This window comes from Phyllobates terribilis, unplaced genomic scaffold, assembly GCF_046119375.1.
Source record: "Phyllobates terribilis strain yellow unplaced genomic scaffold, ASM4611937v1 Scaffold_4__5_contigs__length_816908805, whole genome shotgun sequence".
Classification (NCBI taxonomy): Eukaryota; Metazoa; Chordata; class Amphibia; order Anura; family Dendrobatidae; genus Phyllobates; species Phyllobates terribilis.
In genome coordinates, this window is record NW_027362764.1 from 6,158,599 (window position 1) to 6,186,365 (window position 27,767).

At 54.2% G+C, this 27,767-nt stretch overlaps 1 protein-coding gene and 1 long non-coding RNA gene across 2 annotated transcripts in view; one reads left to right on the forward strand and one right to left on the reverse strand.

Moving 5' to 3' along the window:
- The window catches only part of LOC141264787 (uncharacterized), an 88,882-nt gene extending 87,887 nt beyond the window's left edge, over window positions 1-995 (reverse strand). Inside the window, exon 1 of the long non-coding RNA XR_012320011.1 lies at window positions 666-995. This is a non-coding gene — a long non-coding RNA (uncharacterized lncRNA). The remainder of the gene's footprint in view (window positions 1-665) is intronic.
- Window positions 106-27,767, forward strand: LOC141264786 (tumor necrosis factor receptor superfamily member 16-like). Its single transcript, XM_073677096.1, has 7 exons — window positions 106-359; window positions 10,192-10,324; window positions 11,573-11,947; window positions 23,710-23,778; window positions 25,044-25,221; window positions 26,121-26,266; window positions 26,594-27,767. The coding sequence occupies exons 1-7, from the start codon at window positions 318-320 to the stop codon at window positions 26,893-26,895; spliced, it is 1,245 nt and encodes a 414-aa protein (XP_073533197.1). The 5' UTR covers window positions 106-317; the 3' UTR covers window positions 26,896-27,767.

Genomic DNA, 27,767 nt, shown 5'->3' on the forward strand with positions numbered 1-27,767 from the left:
AGCATGGCAGGGGTTAACAGCAGGCAGGGCTGCCATTGTCTCCTGCTCTGCCCCCTCCTCCAGCTGCAGATCCTGCCCCCAGTCATCATCATCATCATCATCGTCCTGTAAAGTTCTGCCTCTTTTTAGGCTCCTGCTCCCCTCCTCCTCCTCCTCCTCTGCTGCATTCCCCTCTTTCATGTCTTGATGTTAGGAGTGTGGAGGCTGAGGACTACGCTCACACTACAACCCTCAGCATTGCACTATGTATTGAGTGGTGTGGGCCCCCCAGGATCTGACCCCCAGCTCTTCCCCTCTGCCTGGACTGAAGAGGAGCCATGAGGACCCTGCTGACCCTCTCCTTGCTGCTCATCTCCAAGGTGGGACCATTCTCTTATCACTTTCTGGGGCTTCTTTGTGACTCCTCCGGCAGGGAAGGGGTTACTGAGGAGAATTAATGGCCTCCTCTGATGTACAGGAGGAGAGACTTCCCTGGAACTACAACTCCCAGCATGGGCTCAGGATTTTATGCTGAGAGTTGTAGTTCCCTAGAAGCCTGGGCAGGGTGAGACCCTCTGGGGAGTCGCATCGTTCAACTCAGACTGCGCGACTTTGGCAGCAGGAGCGTTTTTGTTGAGTAGTTGTGACCCCCGACCCAAGAGCTGACAATCTAGTCTCCTCCGTACCTGGTGTCGCTGTACGATCGGGGAAGACGATCTCCCCCCGCCGCCGGTCAGGAGCTGCCAGGTCAGAGCAGCCATTGGGGGGCGCATTCACTGCTGCAGCTCAGACCCCGCACATCGGCGCAGGGCGCGACCCCCTCACCGGCCACAGCCGCCTTCCGGGAGGATCTGCCGGGTGATAAAATGGCTGCCACCGGCACCACGTCAGGAGACAAAGATGCGAGGAAAGAAGGAGCGTGTAGGGACCTGCCCGGACCTTGTTCCCCGGACCGGCCACAGCGCTGACTGCTGGGAACTATCCGGACACCTCCGACACCGGGAGCAGCGCGTGTGTCCGCCGGGGGTTACCATGGTGGGATGTAGATGTGTGGAAATCCCCCCGAAGAGGCGTAAGGCTGTGTGCCCACTATGCGTTTTTCAAGAACTTTTGCCGCGGAATTTCCGCAGCGTAAACGCTTGCAAAACGCTTTGTGATCTGTGCCCCATGGTCCCCAATGAAAATCTGCATGTTCTGTGCCCATGCTGCGGAATTTTCTGCACGGATTTTCCTTGTGGAAAAATCCGCAGCATGTCCATTATTAGTGCGTTTCTGCATGCGGATGTGAGGTCCCAATGCACTAGAAAAACGCGTGTAAAATCTGCAAGTGTTTACTGCGAAGAACATGCAGAAAAGCTGCGGGAATTTTCTGCTTCAATTCTGCATCGTGGGCACATAACCTTATGTATCGCCAACGTGTTCCATGTCATATGTTGTTGGGGTTGTGCGTTGGGGCGGTGCGTTGGTGCGGCGTTGTGCGTTTTCGTTGGTGCGGGGTTGGGGTTATGCGTTGGGGCGGTGCGTTGGTGCGGCGTTGTGCGTTTTCGGCGGTGCGTGGTTGGGGCGGTGCGTTGTTGCGGGGTTGTGCGTTGTTGCGAGGTTGGGGTTGTGTGTTGGGGCGGTGCGTTGGTGCGCAGTTGCTGCGTGGTTGGGGTTGGGGTTGTGCGTTGGGTTGGGGTTTTGTGTTGGGGCGGTGCGTTGGTGCGGGGTTGGGGTTGTGCGTTGGTGCGTGGTTGGGGTTGTGCGTTGGGGCGGTGCGTTGCTGCGTGGTTGGGGCGGTGCGTTGCTGCGTGGTTGGGGCGGTGCGTTGCTGCGTGGTTGGGGCGGTGCGTTGGTGCGGGGTTGGGGTTGTGCGTTGGGGCGGGGTTGTGCGTTGGGGCGGTGCGTTGGTGCGGCGTTGTGCGTTGGGGCGGGGTTGTGCGTTTTCGGCGGTGCGTGGTTGGGGTTGTGCGTTGGTGCGTGGTTGGGGCGGTGCGTTGTTGCGGGGTTGTGCTTTGCGAGGTTGGGGTTGTGTGTTGGGGCAGTGCGTTGGTGCGCAGTTGGTGCGTGGTTGGGGCGGTGCGTTGCTGCGTGGTTGGGGCGGGGTTGTGCGTTGGTGCGGGGTTGGGGTTGTGTGTTGGGGCGGTGCGGGGTTGTGCGTTGGTGCGGGGTTGGGGTTGTGCGTTGGTGCGTGGTTGGGGTTGTGCGTTGGTGCGTGGTTGGGGTTGTGCGTTGGTGCGTGGTTGGGGTTGTGCGTTGGGGCGGGGTTGGGGTTGTGCGTTGGGGCGGGGTTGGGGTTGTGCGTTGGGGCGGTGCGTTGCTGCGTGGTTGGGGTTGTGTGTTGGTGCGGGGTTGTGCGTTGGTGCGGGGTTGGGGCGGTGCGTTGCTGCGTGGTTGGGGCGGTGCGTTGCTGCGTGGTTGGGGCGGTGCGTTGTTGCGGGGTTGGGGCGGTACAGTTTTTGCCTTTGCCGTCGATTCCGCAGAGCTCCTTGAATAATGAAGGGTTAGAATCGGTCGGCCATGACTTTTGTGAGTGGTTTCATCCGATGTTCGATATCGGAGGTCCTGACGTTTGGGGGGTGGAGTCGCCTGATGTCATTTTCTGCATCCTCTGAGGAGGAGCCGCTGCGGCAGTGATGGATTCGCAGGTTGTTTCCGTGGTTTTTCTTAAAGAATGGTAGTGAAAGAGTTGACCGCGTTCTGCAGATTGATACATTGTATTCTGTATTAGGACTTGATACATTTGCCTCCTGCCTCATTCTAGGGGTCCTGGAGTCTGATCCGGTCTCGGACGGACGCGGTTTTTGCACTGTGATGATCGGCCTCGTAGGTGTAAAGGCTCATTCACACCTCCAGGATTTATTCCAAAACCAGGAGCAGAATTTACAGAGAAAACCGATAACTGAAGATTTCCCCCTGTTCTGTGTTCTGGCATAAAATCCTTATGTGTGAATAAAGCCTTAATGTGTTTTACCGTCAGGTTGTATTCACACGGCGCGGTCAGAACATGACTTTTCCTATACCTGCTGTTATCCTCCGGTTGTCAGCTCCCATAGGTTATCGCCCCGGGCTCTGTCCGGTTCGCACTATGGCAGCCATATTTGCCACCACCCAGCTTTCCCAGTAACGGACGTGTCTGTACGGAGGTTTTTGCGGTGAGTAATGGACCGTGGAGTCGCTGCAGGACGTCTCTCATTAGCGCGTTATTAGTTCACTGGCGTTGGCCGATTTCCAGGCTTCTCCGCCGTCCGCACGCGCGTCGGCCCCCCCTCTACATCAATGATATCAGCTTTAGCCCCTGGTATTCAGCCAGAGATAAACTGTACGCAGCTCTCCTGCTGTCTTATGGATATTACAGAAGATGGATCATCATAAACCACCCGGGGCCCAATGTTGTAATGTGCTGGGGCCCATGACAGTTCTTCTAGTTCCCTTCTGGTGTCAGGTCTTTTAGATTATCTCCATGACTTTGGCACGTCCCTCTTCTGCCATTATGCCCAGCATATATTGGCCCTTGCCCCCTCCCATTCCCAACTTCTCAAAGTTGTCGTGTCGGCCAGGACGGGCTGAAAAATGCCAAAAGTCGCAAAACTTTTGAGTTTTTTTTTTTTTTTTTAAGTTCGGGCAGTTCTACAAGTTTCATGTCTGCACCGTAAATCAATCTCTGCTTGTTGTCAGTGAATAGGAAGGTGCAGACAATGAAATCTGGCCGTGGACTGATGTTTTTTTTACCTGCACTGATACATTGTAGCAAACCATCAGCATAGCATAGATTCGTATTGCTGTGTTTAGCTCACAGAGGATTGTCCAGACTGGATACAATTGTAGCAAGCTGTAGCTGTGAGAAGCCTTTAATGTGAATGGGTTTTCATGCTTTTAGTTCTGGGAAGGATAAGTGGCTGCCGGACCCCTCTGACCGCTTATCTCCATAAAGGGTGAGAGAATTCATAGAAAGTTGTCTGGGGGTCTCTGCTGGCGGATGAGGTCCCCCGCTCTCCTCCAAGCGCAGGGGGTGCAGAGGTTCGGCAGTGCCGCGGTTTTACATTGTTCCTCCCCATTATAAAGTGCTATTCTCACAGGGATGGTGGGATTGGGGAGTGGTTTGGGGGAAACATTGCTGTTTCTTTAGACTTGTTTGTACGCAGCTCTGTGCATTAATTATGTAATAAGTGTTCACCTTACCGCAGCCTTAAAGGGGATGTCCATTTCTTGACCATTTGCTGAACTCGGGGGCAGATGTATCATTGGTGCATCATGTGCGGCCGCACAGAACCCAAGAGGGGGCCGCTATCCCCTCCAAAGCAGGTGACATTGTGCCCATATATTGTCCCTGCACAGGGGCCCTCTTCTATCTGTGTCCGCCAATGGCTGAACTACTATAACCGCCGGGGTGGGGGGATACGGTTTATGTTCTCATATTCACCTCCCGGCGTTTACCCTGAATTCGCAGCGGTGGGGTAAAGCGAGTCAGTAAATGGATGCATCTGAGCCGGGTGCTGCCGGGCGAGGGGCAGGCGAGGGGCGGGCGCAGCGTCTGAAGAGGCTCTTTCAGCAGAGAGAAGCGGCTCATTCATCCCCTGAACGCGACTTCTCGGCCTCAGTAATTAAGTGGTCAGAGCTTAAAAAAACCACATTTCTGCTGGTTCCTGGGAAGATGATTAGCTGGTTACATGGCGGTGCCAGGCTCGGGGCCATGGGGTGCCAGGCTGGGGTGCGCGGTGCCAGGCTTGGGGCCGTGGGGTGCGCGGTGCCAGGCTTGGGGCCGTGGGGTGCGCGGTGCCAGGCTTGGGGCCGTGGGGTGCGCGGTGCCAGGCTTGGGGCCGTGGGGTGCGCGGTGCCAGGCTCGGGGCCGTGGGGTGCGCGGTGCCAGGCTCGGATCGGGCTGCTGTGTCCTCTTGGAAATTCTCCCCCTAGATTGTGTATCGGCGCCCGGGACCACAGTCTGAACGCACGGCGTAATCCTCAGGGGCGTAAGTCATGGGCACTGAGCAAAGTGTTGGGTCTTCAAGGGAATGTGATGAATTCTGCCCATCGACTGGCATCAGTCTATAGAGTAAACCGAGAACTGTGCCTTTGTCTGCCACGGTGACATCTACTAGGTCTGGTGTCCTGTGGCTGTTATGAGAGATGTTGGTCCATCCACCTCCCAAATAGATGGGCCGAGCTGCCATCCAGGCCTTGGGGTGGTGTGGGCCAGTACCAGAAGGGGACAACAGTATTGTTATGGTGCCACCTCTACCATGTATACTTATTGGGCAGAGCGAGGGGTTTGGAGGGTCTCCTGGATGTCTGATGGCGGCAGGATCTCTGAGGCTGGTGATGGACTGGCACAGCTGTGTAGAGGAACGGCCGCCCCACCTCTCCTTGGTGATTTGTCATGGTGCGAAGCTGCCCCATAATCCACCAATATGTGGAGGCCAGAAGAAGATGAGTCTCCGTCTTGTCCGGTGGTTTGGTCTCAGCTGTCAGGAGAAGATGGCGACCTCCTGATTGTGGGATCGTCTTCCCGGTCTTGTCTTATTCTGCTCCTTGTACTGAAGACGACGACGTCATGGGATAATCAGAGACCTCGTCCTCCATGACTGGACTCTATGGGGAGAATCCAGGGGGCTACAAGGGGAAACGTCTTATAGGAACTCTGAAGACATGATGTGAATGAAACCAGGAGGAGCTGAAGGCGAATGGTGCAAAAAATCTAAACTGGGAATTATTGATACATTAAGAACAAAGGCCCCTATGCTGGGAGCTGTGGCCCCCCTCTACACCCTATGCTGGGAGCTGTGGCCCCCCTCTACACCCTATGCTGGGAGCTGTGGCCCCCCTCTACACCCTATGCTGGGAGCTGTGGCCCCTCTACACCCTATGCTGGGAGCTGTGCCCCCCTCCCTCCCTGCACCCTATGCTGGGAGCTGTGGCCCCCCTCTACACCCTATGCTGGGAGCTGTGGCCCATCTGCACCCTATGCTGGGAGCTGTGGCCCCTCCCTCCCTGCACCCTATGCTGGGAGCTGTGGCCCCTCCCTCCCTGCACCCTATGCTGGGAGCTGTGGCCCCTCCCTCCCTGCACCCTATGCTGGGAGCTGTGGCCCCTCCCTCCCTGCACCCTATGCTGGGAGCTGTGGCCCCTCCCTCCCTGCACCCTATGCTGGGAGCTGTGGCCCCTCCCTCCCTGCACCCTATGCTGGGAGCTGTGGCCCCTCCCTCCCTGCACCCTATGCTGGGAGCTGTGGCCCCTCCCTCCCTGCACCCTATGCTGGGAGCTGTGGCCCCTCCCTCCCTGCACCCTATGCTGGGAGCTGTGGCCCCCCTCTACACCCTATGCTGGGAGCTGTGGCCCCCCTCTACACCCTATACTGGGAGCTGTGGCCCCCCTCTACACCCTATGCTGGGAGCTGTGGCCCCTCTACACCCTATGCTGGGAGCTGTGCCCCCCTCCCTCCCTGCACCCTATGCTGGGAGCTGTGGCCCCTCTGCACCCTATGCTGGGAGCTGTGGCCCCTCTGCACCCTATGCTGGGAGCTGTGGCCCCTCTGCACCCTATGCTGGGAGCTGTGGCCCCTCTGCACCCTATGCTGGGAGCTGTGGCCCCTCTGCACCCTATGCTGGGAGCTGTGGCCCCTCTGCACCCTATGCTGGGAGCTGTGGCCCCTCTGCACCCTATGCTGGGAGCTGTGGCCCCTCTGCACCCTATGCTGGGAGCTGTGGCCCCTCTGCACCCTATGCTGGGAGCTGTGGCCCCTCCCCCTCTGCACCCTATGCTGGGAGCTGTGGCCCCTCCCCCTCTGCACCCTATGCTGGGAGCTGTGGCCCCCCTCTACACCCTATGCTGGGAGCTGTGGCCCCCCTCTACACCCTATGCTGGGAGCTGTGGCCCCTCTACACCCTATGCTGGGAGCTGTGCCCCCCTCCCTCCCTGCACCCTATGCTGGGAGCTGTGCCCCCTCCCTCCCTGCACCCTATGCTGGGAGCTGTGCCCCCTCCCTCCCTGCACCCTATGCTGGGAGCTGTGGCCCCCCTCTACACCCTATGCTGGGAGCTGTGGCCCCTCTACACCCTATGCTGGGAGCTGTGCCCCCCTCCCTCCCTGCACCCTATGCTGGGAGCTGTGCCCCCTCCCTCCCTGCACCCTATGCTGGGAGCTGTGGCCCCCCTCTACACCCTATGCTGGGAGCTGTGGCCCCCCTCTACACCCTATGCTGGGAGCTGTGGCCCCCCTCTACACCCTATGCTGGGAGCTGTGGCCCCCCTCTACACCCTATGCTGGGAGCTGTGGCCCCCCTCTACACCCTATGCTGGGAGCTGTGGCCCCCCTCTACACCCTATGCTGGGAGCTGTGGCCCCCCTCTACACCCTATGCTGGGAGCTGTGGCCCCCCTCTACACCCTATGCTGGGAGCTGTGGCCCCTCTCTACACCCTATGCTGGGAGCTGTGGCCCCCCTCTACACCCTGCAACCTATGCTGGGAGCTGTGGCCCCTCTCTACACCCTGCAACCTATGCTGGGAGCTGTGGCCCCTCTCTACACCCTGCAACCTATGCTGGGAGCTGTGGCCCCCCTCTACACCCTGCAACCTATGCTGGGAGCTGTGGCCCCTCTCTACACCCTGCAACCTATGCTGGGAGCTGTGGCCCCTCTCTACACCCTGCAACCTATGCTGGGAGCTGTGCCCCCCTCCCTCCCTGCACCCTATGCTGGGAGCTGTGGCCCCCCTCTACACCCTATGCTGGGAGCTGTGGCCCCCCTCTACACCCTATGCTGGGAGCTGTGGCCCCCCTCTACACCCTGCAACCTATGCTGGGAGCTGTGGCCCCCTTGTGCTCTTGGCGCTGATGGTTGGCACTGCCCCCCCCCCCCCCCTGTCGCTTATGGCTGCGGGCGTCCTCTGATGTCTCCAGATGCTCAGCGCCATAGAGCGTCCTCACCAAATATGGAGCTGGTTGTGTGTAATCCGATCACTATAAGAGAAGAGTGAGATTGGGGGGTGTCTAATGAGAACAAGACCCCGGGACCGGAGGATTCACTGTGTCCATTAACCCTTCCTGACGGTGCGGCCCCATAGACCGATCCATCATATGGATGCAGAAATGACCGAGAATTTCCTCTTACAATCGATGGTCCGGGCCATCGTCTGGCCATGCCTGGTGGTCACTGGTCCGGGCCATCGTCTGGCCGTGCCTGGTGGTCACTGGTCCGGGCCATCGTCTAGGGATCTTTATTGGGGGCGCGGGGTCCTCATACCTCTTATTTAGTGCACGACCATTCCTACATGTGACACATACGGATCTGGGTTTAGAGGGCTTGTCCAGTTTCCACCAAGCTCCTGTTGAGCTCCTGTCTGGTCCATTTTACCCTACAGGGGGCGACATTGAGCTCAGGGGACTTTCCGTCCAGGTACAGAGGGTTGGTGCACACTGCCCTGATGGGGTTATGTTCTGGAGGATAACTGAGGGACTGGGAGGCATGATCACATGATGTCCTCCCTGAGGGTCTGTGCGAGGCCCCCTGCAGCCGTCCCAGGGATCTCAGCCGTGGCCGGAGTCGTCCTTTAAGTCTCCCTCCCTTTGCGGTAGAACAAGGGCTCTGCTGTGCGGCGCTCGCTGAACGATCTGTGACTGTTTGTTCAGCTCTGGCCCCAATTAAACTGCATGTAACCCACAGACTGGCACCGCGCCACCCAACCTGCCAGGGGGCATGACACACAGGACCCAGTGTGACCATGGCATCTCCTCCACACAAACAGCAGGAAGCCGCACCCTGAGCCCAGGAGCTGACACTAATACAGAGCGCAGACCTGCTGCGCGGGGCGGACCTAGACGCGGGGCTCGGCGGGAGCGTTGCGCGGGGCGGACCTAGACGCGGGGCTCGGCGGGAGCGCTGCGCGGGACGGGGCTCGGCGGGAGCGCTGCGTGGGGCGGACCTAGACGCGGGGCTCGGCGGGAGCGCTGCGTGGGGCGGACCTAGACGCGGGGCTCGGCGGGTGCGCTGCGCGGGGCGGACCTAGACGCGGGTGCGCTGCGCGGGGCGGACCTAGACGCGGGTGCGCTGCGCGGGGCGGACCTAGACGCGGGTGCGCTGCGCGGGGCGGACCTAGACGCGGGTGCGCTGCGCGGGGCGGACCTAGACGCGGGGCTCGGCGGGAGCGCTGCGCGGGGCGGACCTAGACGCGGGGCTCGGCGGGAGCGCTGCGTGGGGCGGACCTAGACGCGGGGCTCGGCGGGTGCGCTGCGCGGGGCGGACCTAGACGCGGGTGCGCTGCGCGGGGCGGACCTAGACGCGGGTGCGCTGCGCGGGGCGGACCTAGACGCGGGTGCGCTGCGCGGGGCGGACCTAGACGCGGGGGCGCCCACATAGGATTAGATACATTGGTTCACTGTCTCTGGAAACTGCTTCTGTCACAGACACGTTATTGGCCCATGATCTGTCCTGTACCCCATGATCTGTCCTGTACCCCATGGGGGTTGTAGTCGGTTTCCTTCTCTCAGATTGTATCACACATGAGGCTTGGATACAGCAATAATCCCAGGAGCGGCTGAGATGTCTGATCAGATGTCTCTTATCTTGGGTTTAGTTGCTTGTTGTGACCTCCAGCTGTGTGTGTGTGGGGGGGAGGTTGTCGGCTGTGTGTGTGTATGGAGGTGGGGGTTGTCGGAGGGGGGGGGGTGCACTTTGTTAGTGTCCCCAGGAGGTTCCTGTGGGGACATAAAACTCACAGGTACAAGAACTCTTCACATTCTTGGCTACAAGGTGAAAGGAGATGGCGGAGGGGGGCAGATTAACCTGTTCAGTGCTGGAGCTCCTTGCTCTCTTCAACTCTGTGGTATATTCCAGTCCTGACCGCTGTAGTGCACAAACCAGAGGGACTGCAGCGCCTCTTGTGGACATAAAGGGTACTGCAGCTCATTTCCTCCATTGACTCCTTTACTTCACCCTCCTATCGGCTTGACATCTCCCGTGGAGCCTGTTGAGAACCTGTGGACCCTTTTATTTCTCTTGAAGCTTACCACATGTGCCCCTTCCCTTGCACGGAGCAGATGTAGCTGAGCCAAGCACCGTTCATCGCCTCACAATGTCGCGCCCTTACAGGCAGTAAATAATTTGATGCCGTTTACATATTCCGGGATCTCCATGCAGCCGGCGTTGGTGGTGGGGAGGGGGGGTACTGACTTTTTCTGCTCCGCAGCTGCACTTTTCTGCACTTTTGCCTCTTTCTAATCCGCCCTTCTCTCTTTTGCAGGTGGCTGTGGAGGACGCGTGTCAGAGCGGCGTGTTCACACAGGGCGGAGCATGCTGCTCCCTGTGTCCCCCGGGTTATGGGGTGGCCGTGCCCTGTCTGACTTCGGATACGGTGTGCGAGCCGTGCACAGAGGGTAAGTGACGTCCACCGAGGATCAAACAATCTATATGGATGAAAGCTGTCGTACCCCTCCTCTCTGGCGCTGTCGCAACCCCCCTCCTCTCTGGCGCTGTCGCAACCCCCCTCCTCTCTGGCGCTGTCGCAACCCCCCTCCTCTCTGGCGCTGTCGCAACCCCCCTCCTCTCTGGCGCTGGCGCAACCCCCCCTATACACCCTCCTGTCACAGTTGCTCTCTCTCCCCCCCCCCCCCCCCTATACACCCTCCTGTCACAGTTGCTCTCTCCCCCCCCCCTATACACCCTCCTGTCACAGTTGCTCTCTCCCCCCCCCCCCTAATACACCCTCCTGTCACAGTTGCTCTCTCCCCCCCCCCTAATACACCCTCCTGTCACAGTTGCTCTCTCTCCCCCCCCCCTATACACCCTCCTGTCACAGTTGCTCTCTCCCCCCCCCCATACACCCTCCTGTCACAGTTGCTCTCTCCCCCCCCCCTATACACCCTCCTGTCACAGTTGCTCTCTCCCCCCCTATACACCCTCCTGTCACAGTTGCTCTCTCCCCCCCTATACACCCTCCTGTCACAGTTGCTCTCTCCCCCCCCCCTAATACACCCTCCTGTCACAGTTGCTCTCTCTCCCCCCCCTATACACCCTCCTGTCACAGTTGCTCTCTCCCCCCCCCTAATACACCCTCCTGTCACAGTTGCTCTCTCTCCCCCCCCCCTATACACCCTCCTGTCACAGTTGCTCTCTCCCCCCCCCCATACACCCTCCTGTCACAGTTGCTCTCTCCCCCCCCCTATACACCCTCCTGTCACAGTTGCTCTCTCCCCCCCTATACACCCTCCTGTCACAGTTGCTCTCTCCCCCCCCCATACACCCTCCTGTCACAGTTGCTCTCTCCCCCCCCCCATACACCCTCCTGTCACAGTTGCTCTCTCCCCCCCCCCTATACACCCTCCTGTCACAGTTGCTCTCCCCCCCCCCCCTATACACCCTCCTGTCACAGTTGCTCTCTCCCCCCCCTATACACCCTCCTGTCACAGTTGCTCTCCCCCCCCCCTCTATACACCCTCCTGTCACAGTTGCTCTCCCCCCCCCCTCTATACACCCTCCTGTCACAGTTGCTCTCTTCCCCCCCCCCTATACACCCTCCTGTCACAGTTGCTCTCCCCCCCCCCCCTCTATACACCCTCCTGTCACAGTTGATGCTGTTGCGCCCCCTTTCTGGTCCGCTCTGTGCTAATCTTTGGCTCTTGCAGGTTCCACCTTCTCCCATGTGCTCAGTGGCACTGAGAGGTGCCAGCCCTGCTCCAGCTGCCAGGGCGCCATGCAGTCACTGAACGCCACCTGCACCACCAGGCAAGATGCCGTCTGCCACTGTCCTGATGGCTACTACCTCCACTCCAAGGACGGCGGTGACGGCGTCTGCCTCGCCTGCCACGTGTGTTCCAAGGGCTCGGGTGCCAAGACGCCCTGCACCCGCACGGAGAACACAGAGTGCCAGCTCTGCCCCCAGGGCTTCTACTCGGAGGTGAAGAGCAGCCGGTCCCCCTGCCTGCCCTGCCGGAGCCGGTGTCTGGAGACGGAGGTCCAGATCGGAGACTGCACCCCCCACCACGACATCCTGTGTATGAGTGAGTGCCGCCAGCGTCCTTTCTGTCCGTTCATTAATGGCTCTGCTTGCTGTCAGTGAGAAGGAACAGTCCTGGGCTAGGAATTCTCACAGCTGAGGGTTTGGAGCAAGTCGCCCCCTATTGGCAGTACCTTGTCTTGCGGCTGTAATCTCCTGATTCTGTAACCTCCCTATGGTCGTGCTGGCACTGCCCGCTTCTCTGATATCACCAGGCTGGTGACACCGGCCAGGTGGCATCAAGACGTCTTCATTGTCTGGGGGCCGATACCTCCATGGTCCTTGAAGCCAGCTGTCAATAGACGTGCGGCCCTGAGCCCGGGCATGAGACGCCGCCGCTGGCATCTCCCTCAATGGAGCAGCAGGAGACCCCAGAGCCGCCATGATATTATTCAGGGTCTTTCAACTACGGTTTTCTTGGCAGAACCAGATCTCCTCCAGTGAAGAAGGTCCATAAAGGAGATTTTCCAGACTCTGCCCCCACGAGAACCGGCTCTCAGTGGGCAAGTTACCCCCGCCGCTCCCCCCATTTATCTGCTTCTTAATCCTTTCCCTTACAGTCCATTCACTATATCTCATCCAAGGACAATAACTCCAATCGTCTTGAAGACAAAGCGTCCAAGTGTCAACATAATGCGGACGATTGCACCATAGGTAGAAATGTAAAGTCTGTACATACACTGGCATGTAAAAGTTTGGGCACCCCTGCTCATAATTCCTGTTATTGTGAACAATTAAGCAAGCTGAAGATGAAATGATCTAAAAGCCTAAAGTTACAGATGACACATTCCCTTTCTATTTTGGGTAAAATATATATATATATATATATATATATATATATATATATATATATATATATATATATATATATATATATATATATATATATATATATATATATATATATATATATATATATATATATATATATATATATATATATATAGTCATTTTTTACATTTTAATAATTAGAAAAAGGTAAATGGGCTAATGCAAAAGTTTGTGCACCCTTGGAGATTCGTGTGCTCAGATAACTTTGACCAAGGTGTCAGATCTTAATTAGCCTGTTTAGGGTTATGGCTTCGTCACTATCATCGTTAGGAAAGGCCGGTGATTGCAAACTTCCCAGCTTCATAAAAACTAAGCCGCCTCTAACCTTCTGCCAAAAACAGCAGCCGTGGGGTCTTCTAAGCATCTGCCGAGCTCTGACAATGGAGGAGGCCACAGCAGGAGAGGCTAGAAGAAGATGGCAAAGCGTTTTCAAGTTGCCCTTTCCTCAGTTAAAAATGTAATTAAGAAATGGCAGTTACCAGGAACAGTGGAGGTCAAGATAAGGTCTGGAAGACCAAGCAAAATTTCAGTGAGAGCTGTGCGTAGGATCACATCGGAGCAGTACTATAGCAGTAATATTCTTGTACATAGGGGCAGTATTATAGCAGTAATATTCTTGTACATAGGGGCAGTATTATAGTAGTTATATTCTTGTATATAGGAGCAGTATTATAGTAGTTATATTCTTGTACATAGGGGCAGTATTATAGTAGTTATATTCTTGTACATAGGAGCAGTATTATAGTAGTTATATTCTTGTACATAGGGGAAGTATTATAGTAGTTATATTCTTGTACATAGGGAGCAGTATTATAGTAGTTATATTCTTGTACATAGGAGCAGTATTATAGTAGTTATATTCTTGTACATAGGAGCAGTATTATAGTAGTTATATTCTTGTACATAGGAAGCAGTATTATAGTAGTTATATTCTTGTACATAGGAGCAGTATTATAGTAGTTATATTCTTGTACATAGGGAGCAGTATTATAGTAGTTATATTCTTGTACATAGGGGGCAGTATTATAGCAGTTATATTCTTGTACATAGGGGCAGTATTATAGTAGTTATATTCTTCTACATAGGGGGCAGTATTATAGTAGTTATATTCTTGTTCATAGGAGCAGTATTATAGTAGTTATATTCTTGTACATAGGGGCAGTATTATAGTAGTTATATTCGTGTACATAGGGGCAGTATTATAGTAGTTATATTCTTGTACATAGGGGGCAGTATTATAGTAGTTATATTCTTGTGTATAGGGGCAGTATTTTAGTAGTTATATTCTTGTATATAGGGAGCAGTATTATAGTAGTTATATTCTTGTACATAGGGGGCAGTATTATAGTAGTTATATTCTTGTGTATAGGGGCAGTATTATAGTAGTTATATTCTTGTACATAGGAAGCAGTATTATAGTAGTTATATTCTTGTCCATAGGGGCAGTATTATAGTAGTTATATTCTTGTACATAGGGGACAGTATTATAGTAGTTATATTCTTGTACATAGGGGGCAGTATTATAGTAGTTATATTCTTGTACATAGGAGGCAGTATTATACTAGTTATATTCTTGTACATAGGGGCAGTATTATAGTAGTTATATTCTTGTACATAGGGGGCAGTATTATAGTAGTTATATTCTTGTATATAGGGAGCAGTATTATAGTAGTTATATTCTTGTACATAGGGGGCAGTGTTACAGTTGTTATATTCTTATACATAGGAGCAGTATTATAGTAGTTATATTCTTGTATATAGGGGCAGTATTATAGTAGTTATATTCTTGTACATAGGGGGCAGTATTATAGTAGTTATATTCTTGTATATAGGGAGCAGTATTATAGTAGTTATATTCTTGTACATAGGGGGCAGTGTTACAGTTATATTCTTATACATAGGGGCAGTATTATAGTAGTTATATTCTTATACATAGGAGCAGTATTATAGTAGTTATATTCTTGTACATAGGAGCAGTATTATAGTAGTTATATTCTTGTACATAGGAGCAGTATTATAGTAGTTATATTCTTATACATAGGAGCAGTATTATAGTAGTTATATTCTTGTACATAGGGGGCAGTATTATAGTAGTTATATTCTTGTACATAGGAGCAGTATTATAGTAGTTATATTCTTGTACATAGGAGCACTATTATAGTAGTTATATTCTTGTACATAGGGGGCAGTATTATAGTAGTTATATTCTTGTACATAGGGGGCAGTATTATAGTAGTTATATTCTTGTACATAGGGGGCAGTATTATAGTAGTTATATTCTTGTACATAGGAGGCAGTATTATAGTAGTTATATTCTTGTACATAGGAGCAGTATTATAGTAGTTATATTCTTATACATAGGAGCAGTATTATAGTAGTTATATTCTTGTACATAGGGGGCAGTATTATAGTAGTTATATTCTTGTACATAGGGGGCAGTATTATAGTAGTTATATTCTTGTACATAGGAGCAGTATTATAGTAGTTATATTCTTGTACATAGGGGCAGTATTATAGTAGTTATATTCTTGTACATAGGGGGCAGTATTATAGTAGTTATATTCTTGTACATAGGAGCACTATTATAGTAGTTATATTCTTGTACATAGGGAGCAGTATTATAGTAGTTATATTCTTGTACATAGGGGGCAGTATTATAGTAGTTATATTCTTGTACATAGGGGGCAGTATTATAGTAGTTATATTCTTGTACATAGGGAGCAGTATTATAGTAGTTATATTCTTGTACATAGGGGGCAGTATTATAGTAGTTATATTCTTGTACATAGGGGGCAGTATTATAGTAGTTATATTCTTGTACATAGGGGGCAGTATTATAGTAGTTATATTCTTGTACATAGGGGGCAGTATTATAGTAGTTATATTCTTGTACATAGGGGGCAGTATTATAGTAGTTATATTCTTGTACATAGGGGGCAGTATTATAGTAGTTATATTCTTGTACATAGGGGGCAGTAATAGGGGGCAGTATTATAGTAGTTATATTCTTGTACATAGGGGCAGTATTATAGTAGTTATATTCTTGTACATAGGGAGCAGTATTATAGTAGTTATATTCTTGTACATAGGAGCAGTATTATAGTAGTAATATTCTTGTACATAGGAGCAGTATTATAGTAGTTATATTCTTGTACATAGGGGGCAGTATTATAGTAGTTATATTCTTGTACATAGGGGGCAGTGTTACAGTTGTTAGATTGTGATCTGTAAGGTTTCTGTTGCTGTACAGATAAGTGTTAGGATCTTGTGTCTGTTCTTTTATCTTCCTCCACATCTCGTGGTTGTGCTCACACTCACCTCCTCCTCCGCTATCAGCTTCTTGTTAACTTCTTTTTGAGGTTGTATTTGTTTTTTTTGGGATGTGAATATTTTCTATGACCCCGTCCTCTGACCCTCATCACACAGACACTTCAAAGGCAGAAGGAGGGGGCAGCATGTGCGGAGCTGGTGGGGGGCAGTGAGGGGCGCAGCTGGAGAGGTGCAGCACTGATATCGGCCACCTCGGAGTTCATCCAGTGGGGAGGCCGGGGCTGTCAGGCTGCAGATCATCTCCTCTGTTCACCTCATTATTATATTTTATTACTTAGATCCTAAACACAGGACAACAGATCTGCAACAATGTAACCAATGAGTCTTCAAGTAGAAATGTTTCCTGCTTTCGGTGCCAGTGATGAGCTCTGCACATACTGCAGGCTTCAGAGCTGAAATCTCCCAAGACTCCTAGCCCACACAGCTTAGATGGTTGGCTGGTAACAGCATAATTGGGGAGTTCAGCCGACATTCATCTAATGCTTAAAGGGGTTTTCCCACGAACAAAAGTTAATTTGAATCAATAGATCTTGGAATGATAATAATTTCCACAGTTGAATGTATTTAAATAAAATGTTCCTGTGCTGAGATAATCTTATACATGTTCCCCTGCTGTGTACTGTGTAATGGCCGTGTCTGACCGTACAGGAACATGGTCTGATCATACCACATCTCCTGGACGGGGGAGGACACAGAAGAGCATACAGACAGGGCAGCAGGGGAGGACGCAGGAGAGTATACAGACAGGACAGCCGGGGAGGACGCAGAAGAGTATACAGACGGGACAGCAGGGGAGGACGCAGGAGAGTATACAGACGGGACAGCAGGGGAGGACGCAGGAGAGTATACAGACGGGACAGCAGGGGAGGACGCAGGAGAGTATACAGACGGGACAGCAGGGGAGGACGCAGGAGAGTATACAGACGGGACAGCAGGGGAGGACGCAGGAGAGTATACAGACGGGACAGCAGGGGAGGACGCAGGAGAGTATACAGACGGGACAGCAGGGGAGGACGCAGGAGAGTATACAGACGGGACAGCAGGGGAGGACGCAGGGAGAGTATACAGACGGGACAGCAGGGAGGACGCAGGAGAGTATACAGACGGGACAGCAGGGGAGGACGCAGGAGAGTATACAGACGGGACAGCAGGGGAGGACGCAGGAGAGTATACAGACGGGACAGCAGGGGAGGACGCAGGAGAGTATACAGACGGGACAGCAGGGGAGGACGCAGGAGAGTATACAGACGGGACAGCAGGGGAGGACGCAGGAGAGTATACAGACGGGACAGCAGGGGAGGACGCAGGAGAGTATACAGACGGGACAGCAGGGGAGGACGCAGGAGAGTATACAGACGGGACAGCAGGGGAGGACGCAGGAGAGTATACAGACGGGACAGCAGGGGAGGACGCAGGAGAGTATACAGACGGGACAGCAGGGGAGGACGCAGGAGAGTATACAGACGGGACAGCAGGGGAGGACGCAGGGAGAGTATACAGACGGGACAGCAGGGGAGGACGCAGGAGAGTATACAGACGGGACAGCAGGGGAGGACGCAGGAGAGTATACAGACGGGACAGCAGGGGAGGACGCAGGAGAGTATACAGACGGGACAGCAGGGGAGGACGCAGGAGAGTATACAGACGGGACAGCAGGGGAGGACGCAGGAGAGTATACAGACGGGACAGCAGGGGAGGACGCAGGAGAGTATACAGACGGGACAGCAGGGGAGGACGCAGGAGAGTATACAGACGGGACAGCAGGGGAGGACGCAGGAGAGTATACAGACGGGACAGCAGGGGAGGACGCAGGAGAGTATACAGACGGGACAGCAGGGGAGGACGCAGGAGAGTATACAGACGGGACAGCAGGGGAGGACGCAGGAGAGTATACAGACGGGCAGCAGGGGAGGACGCAGGAGAGTATAAGACGGGACAGCAGAGACGCAGGAGAGTATACAGACGGGACAGCAGGGGAGGACGCAGGAGAGTATACAGACGGGACAGCAGGGGAGGACGCAGGAGAGTATACAGACGGGACAGCAGGGGAGGACGCAGGAGAGTATACAGACGGGACAGCAGGGGAGGACGCAGGAGAGTATACAGACGGGACAGCAGGGGAGGACGCAGGAGAGTATACAGACGGGACAGCAGGGGAGGACGCAGGAGAGTATACAGACGGGACAGCAGGGGAGGACGCAGGAGAGTATACAGACGGGACAGCAGGGGAGGACGCAGGAGAGTATACAGACGGGACAGCAGGGGAGGACGCAGGAGAGTATACAGACGGGACAGCAGGGGAGGACGCAGGAGAGTATACAGACGGGACAGCAGGGGAGGACGCAGGAGAGTATACAGACGGGACAGCAGGGGAGGACGCAGGAGAGTATACAGACGGGACAGCAGGGGAGGACGCAGGAGAGTATACAGACGGGACAGCAGGGGAGGACGCAGGAGAGTATACAGACGGGACAGCAGGGGGAGGACGCAGGAGAGTATACAGACGGGACAGCAGGGGAGGACGCAGGAGAGTATACAGACGGGACAGCAGGGGAGGACGCAGGAGAGTATACAGACGGGACAGCAGGGGAGGACGCAGGAGAGTATACAGACGGACAGCAGGGGAGGACGCAGGAGAGTATACAGACGGGACAGCAGGGGAGGACGCAGGAGAGTATACAGGACGGGACAGCAGGGGAGGACGCAGGAGAGTATAAGACGGGACAGCAGGGGAGGACGCAGGAGAGTATACAGGCGGGACAGCAGGGGAGGAGGCAGGAGAGTATACAGGCGGGACAGCAGGGGAGGACGCAGGAGAGTATACAGGCGGGACAGCAGGGGAGGACGCAGGAGAGTATACAGGCGGGACAGCAGGGGAGGACGCAGGAGAGTATACAGGCGGGACAGCAGGGGAGGACGCAGGAGAGTATACAGGCGGGACAGCAGGGGAGGACGCAGGGAGAGTATACAGGCGGGACAGCAGGGGAGGACCAGGAGAGTATACAGGCGGGACAGCAGGGGAGGACGCAGGAGAGTATACAGGCGGGACAGCAGGGGAGGACGCAGGAGAGTATACAGGCGGGACAGCAGGGGAGGACGCAGGAGAGTATACAGGCGGGACAGCAGGGGAGGACGCAGGAGAGTATACAGGCGGGACAGCAGGGGAGGACGCAGGAGAGTATACAGGCGGGACAGCAGGGGAGGACGCAGGAGAGTATACAGGCGGGACAGCAGGGGAGGACGCAGGAGAGTATACAGGCGGGACAGCAGGGGAGGACGCAGGAGAGTATACAGGCGGGACAGCAGGGGAGGACGCAGGAGAGTATACAGGCGGGACAGCAGGGGAGGACGCAGGAGAGTATACAGGCGGACAGCAGGGGAGGACGCAGGAGAGTATACAGGCGGGACAGCAGGGGAGGACGCAGGAGAGTATACAGGCGGGACAGCAGGGGAGGACGCAGGAGAGTATACAGGCGGGACAGCAGGGGAGGACGCAGGAGAGTATACAGGCGGGACAGCAGGGGAGGACGCAGGAGAGTATACAGGCGGGACAGCAGGGGAGGACGCAGGAGAGTATACAGGCGGGACAGCAGGGGAGGACGCAGGAGAGTATACAGGCGGGACAGCAGGGGAGGACGCAGGAGAGTATACAGGCGGGACAGCAGGGGAGGACGCAGGAGAGTATACAGGCGGGACAGCAGGGGAGGACGCAGGAGAGTATACAGGCGGGACAGCAGGGGAGGACGCAGGAGAGTATACAGGCGGGACAGCAGGGGAGGACGCAGGAGAGTATACAGGCGGGACAGCAGGGGAGGACGCAGGAGAGTATACAGGCGGGACAGCAGGGGAGGACGCAGGAGAGTATACAGGCGGGACAGCAGGGGAGGACGCAGGAGAGTATACAGGCGGGACAGCAGGGGAGGACGCAGGAGAGTATACAGGCGGGACAGCAGGGGAGGACGCAGGAGAGTATACAGGCGGGACAGCAGGGGAGGACGCAGGAGAGTATACAGGCGGGACAGCAGGGGAGGACGCAGGAGAGTATACAGGCGGGACAGCAGGGGAGGACGCAGGAGAGTATACAGGCGGGACAGCAGGGGAGGACGCAGGAGAGTATACAGGCGGGACAGCAGGGGAGGACGCAGGAGAGTATACAGGCGGGACAGCAGGGGAGGACGCAGGAGAGTATACAGGCGGGACAGCAGGGGAGGACGCAGGAGAGTATACAGGCGGGACAGCAGGGGAGGACGCAGGAGAGTATACAGGCGGGACAGCAGGGGAGGACGCAGGAGAGTATACAGGCGGGACAGCAGGGGAGGACGCAGGAGAGTATACAGGCGGGACAGCAGGGGAGGACGCAGGAGAGTATACAGGCGGGACAGCAGGGGAGGACGCAGGAGAGTATACAGGCGGGACAGCAGGGGAGGACGCAGGAGAGTATACAGGCGGGACAGCAGGGGAGGACGCAGGAGAGTATACAGGCGGGACAGCAGGGGAGGACGCAGGAGAGTATACAGGCGGGACAGCAGGGGAGGACGCAGGAGAGTATACAGGCGGGACAGCAGGGGAGGACGCAGGAGAGTATACAGGCGGGACAGCAGGGGAGGACGCAGGAGAGTATACAGGCGGGACAGCAGGGGAGGACGCAGGAGAGTATACAGGCGGGACAGCAGGGGAGGACGCAGGAGAGTATACAGGCGGGACAGCAGGGGAGGACGCAGGAGAGTATACAGGCGGGACAGCAGGGGAGGACGCAGGAGAGTATACAGGCGGGACAGCAGGGGAGGACGCAGGAGAGTATACAGGCGGGACAGCAGGGGAGGACGCAGGAGAGTATACAGGCGGGACAGCAGGGGAGGACGCAGGAGAGTATACAGGCGGGACAGCAGGGGAGGACGCAGGAGAGTATACAGGCGGGACAGCAGGGGAGGACGCAGGAGAGTATACAGGCGGGACAGCAGGGGAGGACGCAGGAGAGTATACAGGCGGGACAGCAGGGGAGGACGCAGGAGAGTATACAGGCGGGACAGCAGGGGAGGACGCAGGAGAGTATACAGGCGGGACAGCAGGGGAGGACGCAGGAGAGTATACAGGCGGGACAGCAGGGGAGGACGCAGGAGAGTATACAGGCGGGACAGCAGGGGAGGACGCAGGAGAGTATACAGGCGGGACAGCAGGGGAGGACGCAGGAGAGTATACAGGCGGGACAGCAGGGGAGGACGCAGGAGAGTATACAGGCGGGACAGCAGGGGAGGACGCAGGAGAGTATACAGGCGGGACAGCAGGGGAGGACGCAGGAGAGTATACAGGCGGGACAGCAGGGGAGGACGCAGGAGAGTATACAGGCGGGACAGCAGGGGAGGACGCAGGAGAGTATACAGGCGGGACAGCAGGGGAGGACGCAGGAGAGTATACAGGCGGGACAGCAGGGGAGGACGCAGGAGAGTATACAGGCGGGACAGCAGGGGAGGACGCAGGAGAGTATACAGGCGGGACAGCAGGGGAGGACGCAGGAGAGTATACAGGCGGGACAGCAGGGGAGGACGCAGGAGAGTATACAGGCGGGACAGCAGGGGAGGACGCAGGAGAGTATACAGGCGGGACAGCAGGGGAGGACGCAGGAGAGTATACAGGCGGGACAGCAGGGGAGGACGCAGGAGAGTATACAGGCGGGACAGCAGGGGAGGACGCAGGAGAGTATACAGGCGGGACAGCAGGGGAGGACGCAGGAGAGTATACAGGCGGGACAGCAGGGGAGGACGCAGGAGAGTATACAGGCGGGACAGCAGGGGAGGACGCAGGAGAGTATACAGGCGGGACAGCAGGGGAGGACGCAGGAGAGTATACAGGCGGGACAGCAGGGGAGGACGCAGGAGAGTATACAGGCGGGACAGCAGGGGAGGACGCAGGAGAGTATACAGGCGGGACAGCAGGGGAGGACGCAGGAGAGTATACAGGCGGGACAGCAGGGGAGGACGCAGGAGAGTATACAGGCGGGACAGCAGGGGAGGACGCAGGAGAGTATACAGGCGGGACAGCAGGGGAGGACGCAGGAGAGTATACAGGCGGGACAGCAGGGGAGGACGCAGGAGAGTATACAGGCGGGACAGCAGGGGAGGACGCAGGAGAGTATACAGGCGGGACAGCAGGGGAGGACGCAGGAGAGTATACAGGCGGGACAGCAGGGGAGGACGCAGGAGAGTATACAGGCGGGACAGCAGGGGAGGACGCAGGAGAGTATACAGGCGGGACAGCAGGGGAGGACGCAGGAGAGTATACAGGCGGGACAGCAGGGGAGGACGCAGGAGAGTATACAGGCGGGACAGCAGGGGAGGACGCAGGAGAGTATACAGGCGGGACAGCAGGGGAGGACGCAGGAGAGTATACAGGCGGGACAGCAGGGGAGGACGCAGGAGAGTATACAGGCGGGACAGCAGGGGAGGACGCAGGAGAGTATACAGGCGGGACAGCAGGGGAGGACGCAGGAGAGTATACAGGCGGGACAGCAGGGGAGGACGCAGGAGAGTATACAGGCGGGACAGCAGGGGAGGACGCAGGAGAGTATACAGGCGGGACAGCAGGGGAGGACGCAGGAGAGTATACAGGCGGGACAGCAGGGGAGGACGCAGGAGAGTATACAGGCGGGACAGCAGGGGAGGACGCAGGAGAGTATACAGGCGGGACAGCAGGGGAGGACGCAGGAGAGTATACAGGCGGGACAGCAGGGGAGGACGCAGGAGAGTATACAGGCGGGACAGCAGGGGAGGACGCAGGAGAGTATACAGGCGGGACAGCAGGGGAGGACGCAGGAGAGTATACAGGCGGGACAGCAGGGGAGGACGCAGGAGAGTATACAGGCGGGACAGCAGGGGAGGACGCAGGAGAGTATACAGGCGGGACAGCAGGGGAGGACGCAGGAGAGTATACAGGCGGGACAGCAGGGGAGGACGCAGGAGAGTATACAGGCGGGACAGCAGGGGAGGACGCAGGAGAGTATACAGGCGGGACAGCAGGGGAGGACGCAGGAGAGTATACAGGCGGGACAGCAGGGGAGGACGCAGGAGAGTATACAGGCGGGACAGCAGGGGAGGACGCAGGAGAGTATACAGGCGGGACAGCAGGGGAGGACGCAGGAGAGTATACAGGCGGGACAGCAGGGGAGGACGCAGGAGAGTATACAGGCGGGACAGCAGGGGAGGACGCAGGAGAGTATACAGACGGGACAGCAGGGGAGGACGCAGGAGAGTATACGGACGGGACAGCAGGTGGTATAATACAGGAGGTAACTCAGGATCAGTAATGTATGTACACAGTGACTGCACCAGCAGAATAGTGAGTGCAGCTCTGGAGTATAATACAGGAGGTAACTCAGGATCAGTAATGTAATGTATGTACACAGTGACTGCACCAGCAGAATAGTGAGTGCAGCTCTGGAGTATAATACAGGAGGTAACTCAGGGTCAGTAATGTAATGTATGTACACAGTGACTGCACCAACAGAATAGTGAGTGCAGCTCTGGAGTATAATATACTAGTACTGGGTGAATCTTGTCGCAGAAGTTTGATTATATCTGAATTTTATCTGATATTTTTGTTTTGCACCAGATAAAGATGTGCCCATTTTAAAGCGTAAAGATGATAACAGCACAATGTATACATCACTGGAGGATGGCAGTAAGTATTAATGTTCTATCTCTCCTGTTATTCCTCCATTATATTCCAAAAAACTAGCTGATTTTCTACATATTGGGAAAAATTTCCTACATTACGGAAGGGCAAACTTGGCATTTATCTTTTATTTATTTTACTTTTGCGCCATCATACTCCACTGTGCTGTACAGACCTCGTCACTGTCCCCATTGCGGCTCACAACCAATATTTCTTATCACTTTGTCTTTGAAGTGTGGAAAGAAATCAAGAACAACACAGGAGGAACATACAAACTCCTTGCACGTTTTGAACCCAGGACCCCAGTGCTGCATAACAGTGCTAACCACTGAGCAATCATATGGCCCATGTACTGGAATGATAGATCCCCTGCTCTGCACAGTACCACTCCTCCTGTCCTGTATATATACACTGCACAGTACCACTCCTCCTGTCCTGTATATATACACTGCACAGTACCACTCCTCCTGTCCTGTATATATACACTGCACAGTACCACTCCTCCTGTCCTGTATATATACACTGCACAGTACCACTCCTCCTGTCCTGTATATATACACTGCACAGTACCGCTCCTCCTGTCCTGTATATATACACTGCACAGTACCACTCCTCCTGTCCTGTATATATACACTGCACAGTACCACTCCTCCTGTCCTGTCTATATACACTGCACAGTACCACTCCTCCTGTCCTGTCTATATACACTGCACAGTACCACTCCTCCTGTCCTGTCTATATACACTGCACAGTACCACTCCTCCTGTCCTGTCTATATACACTGCACAGTACCACTCCTCCTGTCCTGTATATATACACTGCACAGTACCACTCCTCCAGTCCTGTATATATACACTGCACAGTACCACTCCTCCTGTCCTGTATATATACACTGCACAGTACCACTCCTCCTGTCCTGTATATATACACTGCACAGCACCACTCCTCCTGTCCTGTATATATACACCGCACAGTACCGCTCCTCCTGTCCTGTATATATACACTGCACAGTACCACTCCTCCTGTATATATACACTGCACAGTACCACTCCTCCTGTCCTGTATATATACACTGCACAGTACCACTCCTCCTGTCCTGTATATATACACTGCACAGTACCACTCCTCCAGTCCTGTATATATACACTGCACAGTACCACTCCTCCTGTCCTGTATATATACACTGCACAGTACCGCTCCTCCTGTCCTGTATATATACACTGCACAGTACCACTTCTGTACTTCTTACTTCCTCCTCTTCGTCTCTACAGATAAAGATCTGTCCATTCTGAGGCGCTCGGATGGTAGTGGCCACATCGATAACACAACAGGGTCCGGCTCTCCGCAGTTTATTCCCCCCGAGGACAGTAGTAAGAACATCATTCCTGTCTACTGCTCCATCTTGGCTGCTGTGGTCGTTGGCCTCATCGGATATGTGGCCTTTAAGTGGTGAGTCCGGCTGATGTCGTCACAGTGGTCTTTATGCTGTAGGGGTCTCTCAGGGACACATCTAGCATTGGGTTTCTCGGGTGCCTGACCAGGTGGACGTTCGTCCTGTAGGGACGTTAATGGGAAATTTTTGACATTAATACCAGATCTTATTGAGAAACCTCCCTCAAAGTTCTTTCTGAAACTTTCCACTTTGGTGTCACCCGTCTTTCCTCTTAGAGATCCGTGATCAGGTTTTCTCAGGGCCGGGCTGGTCATCCCATGGCTATTCCTCCTTGGTAGGGAGGACATTCCAGACGTAGGACGAGGCTTTTGTCCGCTCTGCGGCTTTTCCGACCGATTTCCCATTGTATGAATAGGATTAGCTTCCCGCTCGGTGGATTAGATCTGTGTCTTTCACAAATCTCATCTCTTGCTGTTCTGTAACTTTTTCTTTTTCATAGAAGTAAAATCTTCTCTGAACGCCGGTCACTGGGATCCGTGACTCATAGAGTAGAGGCTGTAAACTTGGCCAAAACTCATCTGGAGCTTAAGTGATGATTTCCCAGCTCGGTGCAGTTCAGATCTCTATACCTCAGATTGTTGGAGTTGTGTGGTTTTTTTTTCTTGGTGTGGGGATCATGAAGATTTTATTTTTTTTGCTCAGTATCATTAGACAATGTTTCGTCGCCCCCTTACACCCATCCCCCACCAGATAACTTCAGTCCCGAGAACATTGGTGGAGGGGTTGAGGCCATGGTGGAGGGGTTGAGGCCTAGAGATACTTTATTAGTAGTGACCACCTGTGATCATAGTCTCTGCTGTGCATGAATGGCCTGAGCAGCGAGCACCCCTAGAGTCATGCGTCTCTAGACTGATCCATCTTGCAGCCGAATGACCTCCATGTTTTTGGATTTTAGCTGGGTCACTTGCAAGCAGAAGAAGCTCCTGGCCAAGCAAAGAGCAGGAGAACTGGCAGCATCTGGAGAAGGCGAGAAGCTTCATAGCGATAGCGGCGTTTTCCTGGACACGCACAGCCTTCAAGAACAGAACCAACTGAACAAAGGTATAGTGGACCTTTCATAACCAGCAGGCAATGGTGGCCAACACGATGTCTGCACCTGGGGTCATTACTCTAGGGGATGAAGAAGCTTGGCGCTGTTCCTCTTCCTAAATCTATGGTCCTCTGCTCCTTTTGGCAATTCGTGGCAGCGCTCTAGAGGTGACATTGGACTGAGACTATATGATGGTTCTAAGGATGGGAAGACAAGACCTGTCCATGGACATGTACATCTCTAGTTATGTGGGCCAGTAGATATTGTGGTCATCTTGTTCTTCTCCAAAGGTCAACACGTCATTTTGCAACTAAAATTGATTTAATTTGTCTCAACAGCCAAATTGGAGCCAAAACTCTACATCAACCTCCCGCCACACAAGCAGGAAGAAGTAGAGCGCCTCCTGACCGACACCAGTCGTGGGAAAGATTGGCAACGTCTGGCCAGCTTGCTGGGTTATGAAGAAGACTCAATAGATACTTTCGGTAGAGGAGAAGATCCAGTTCATACTCTTCTTACTAATTGGTCATCCAAGGAGAGCTCCACGCTGGAAGTTCTGTGTGCAGCCTTGGTCAACATGGAGCGGGCCGATGTGGTGGACACCCTGAACAGCACAGCCGACGCCAGCTCCGTGGTGTAATGCCTCATTCTTGCTCATATGTGACTGGAGATTGGGTGAACTTTTTTAAAACGCAAACTAAAAAAACAATGAAACCCAATTGGTGGAAATATCCGCATCTGAAGGTCCAAATAATGGTGGATTTTTTTTTAAAAGAGACTTGTGCTGCCAAACCTTAAACTGCGGGAAGCCTGGTCCAACTGGAGTCCCCTCCTATTATGGATTACCACCTCCTCCACCTTTTTTCTTCTTCTGCCTACATCCACTTACCCGCAGGGTGTGAAGACCATTTCATGGGCTGGATCCTTGCCTCAGGACTTCTTAAGGGTCAGTTCCACTATGAGACTTTTTGGAGGGCAATGGTCCTGGATACGACATGGCTTCATCTGTTGGGAGTCTCTGTGTTTCCTTTGGTTTATGTATTGTCCCTGTACTGATGCTGGGGCCTCTGGCGTCGTGGATGGTCCACGCCTCGTCCTCCGCAGCCCCTGACGTCAGGATGGGCCGTCCTCATATGTTCTGTATTAATGTTATTAGCCTCATTCGGGGTCTTGTGGTTTCTTTTGTTACGTTTTTGTTTTTGCTACGGAAATATTTGAGTTTTGTGCATTTTTCTTCTGTTTTTTCATATCTGGAAACTAAAGCCATAATTCTGGACGTTGATGATTTGCTTCTTTCCACTGCAGAACACGGGCGAGAAGGCAATGCCATGATTCTTTTCGATTTAGTATTTTATTATGAGAAAGTTGCTCGGACTTTTTGTAAATGAAACTTTTTATATTGACTTTTTTTTTTTCTTTCCTTTTTATAGATTTCGGGCACCTCTGAGAGGTCGCCCCCCTGAAGTTTCACATGGTATTACCCCAATATTAAATGTTATTTTTATTTCAAAA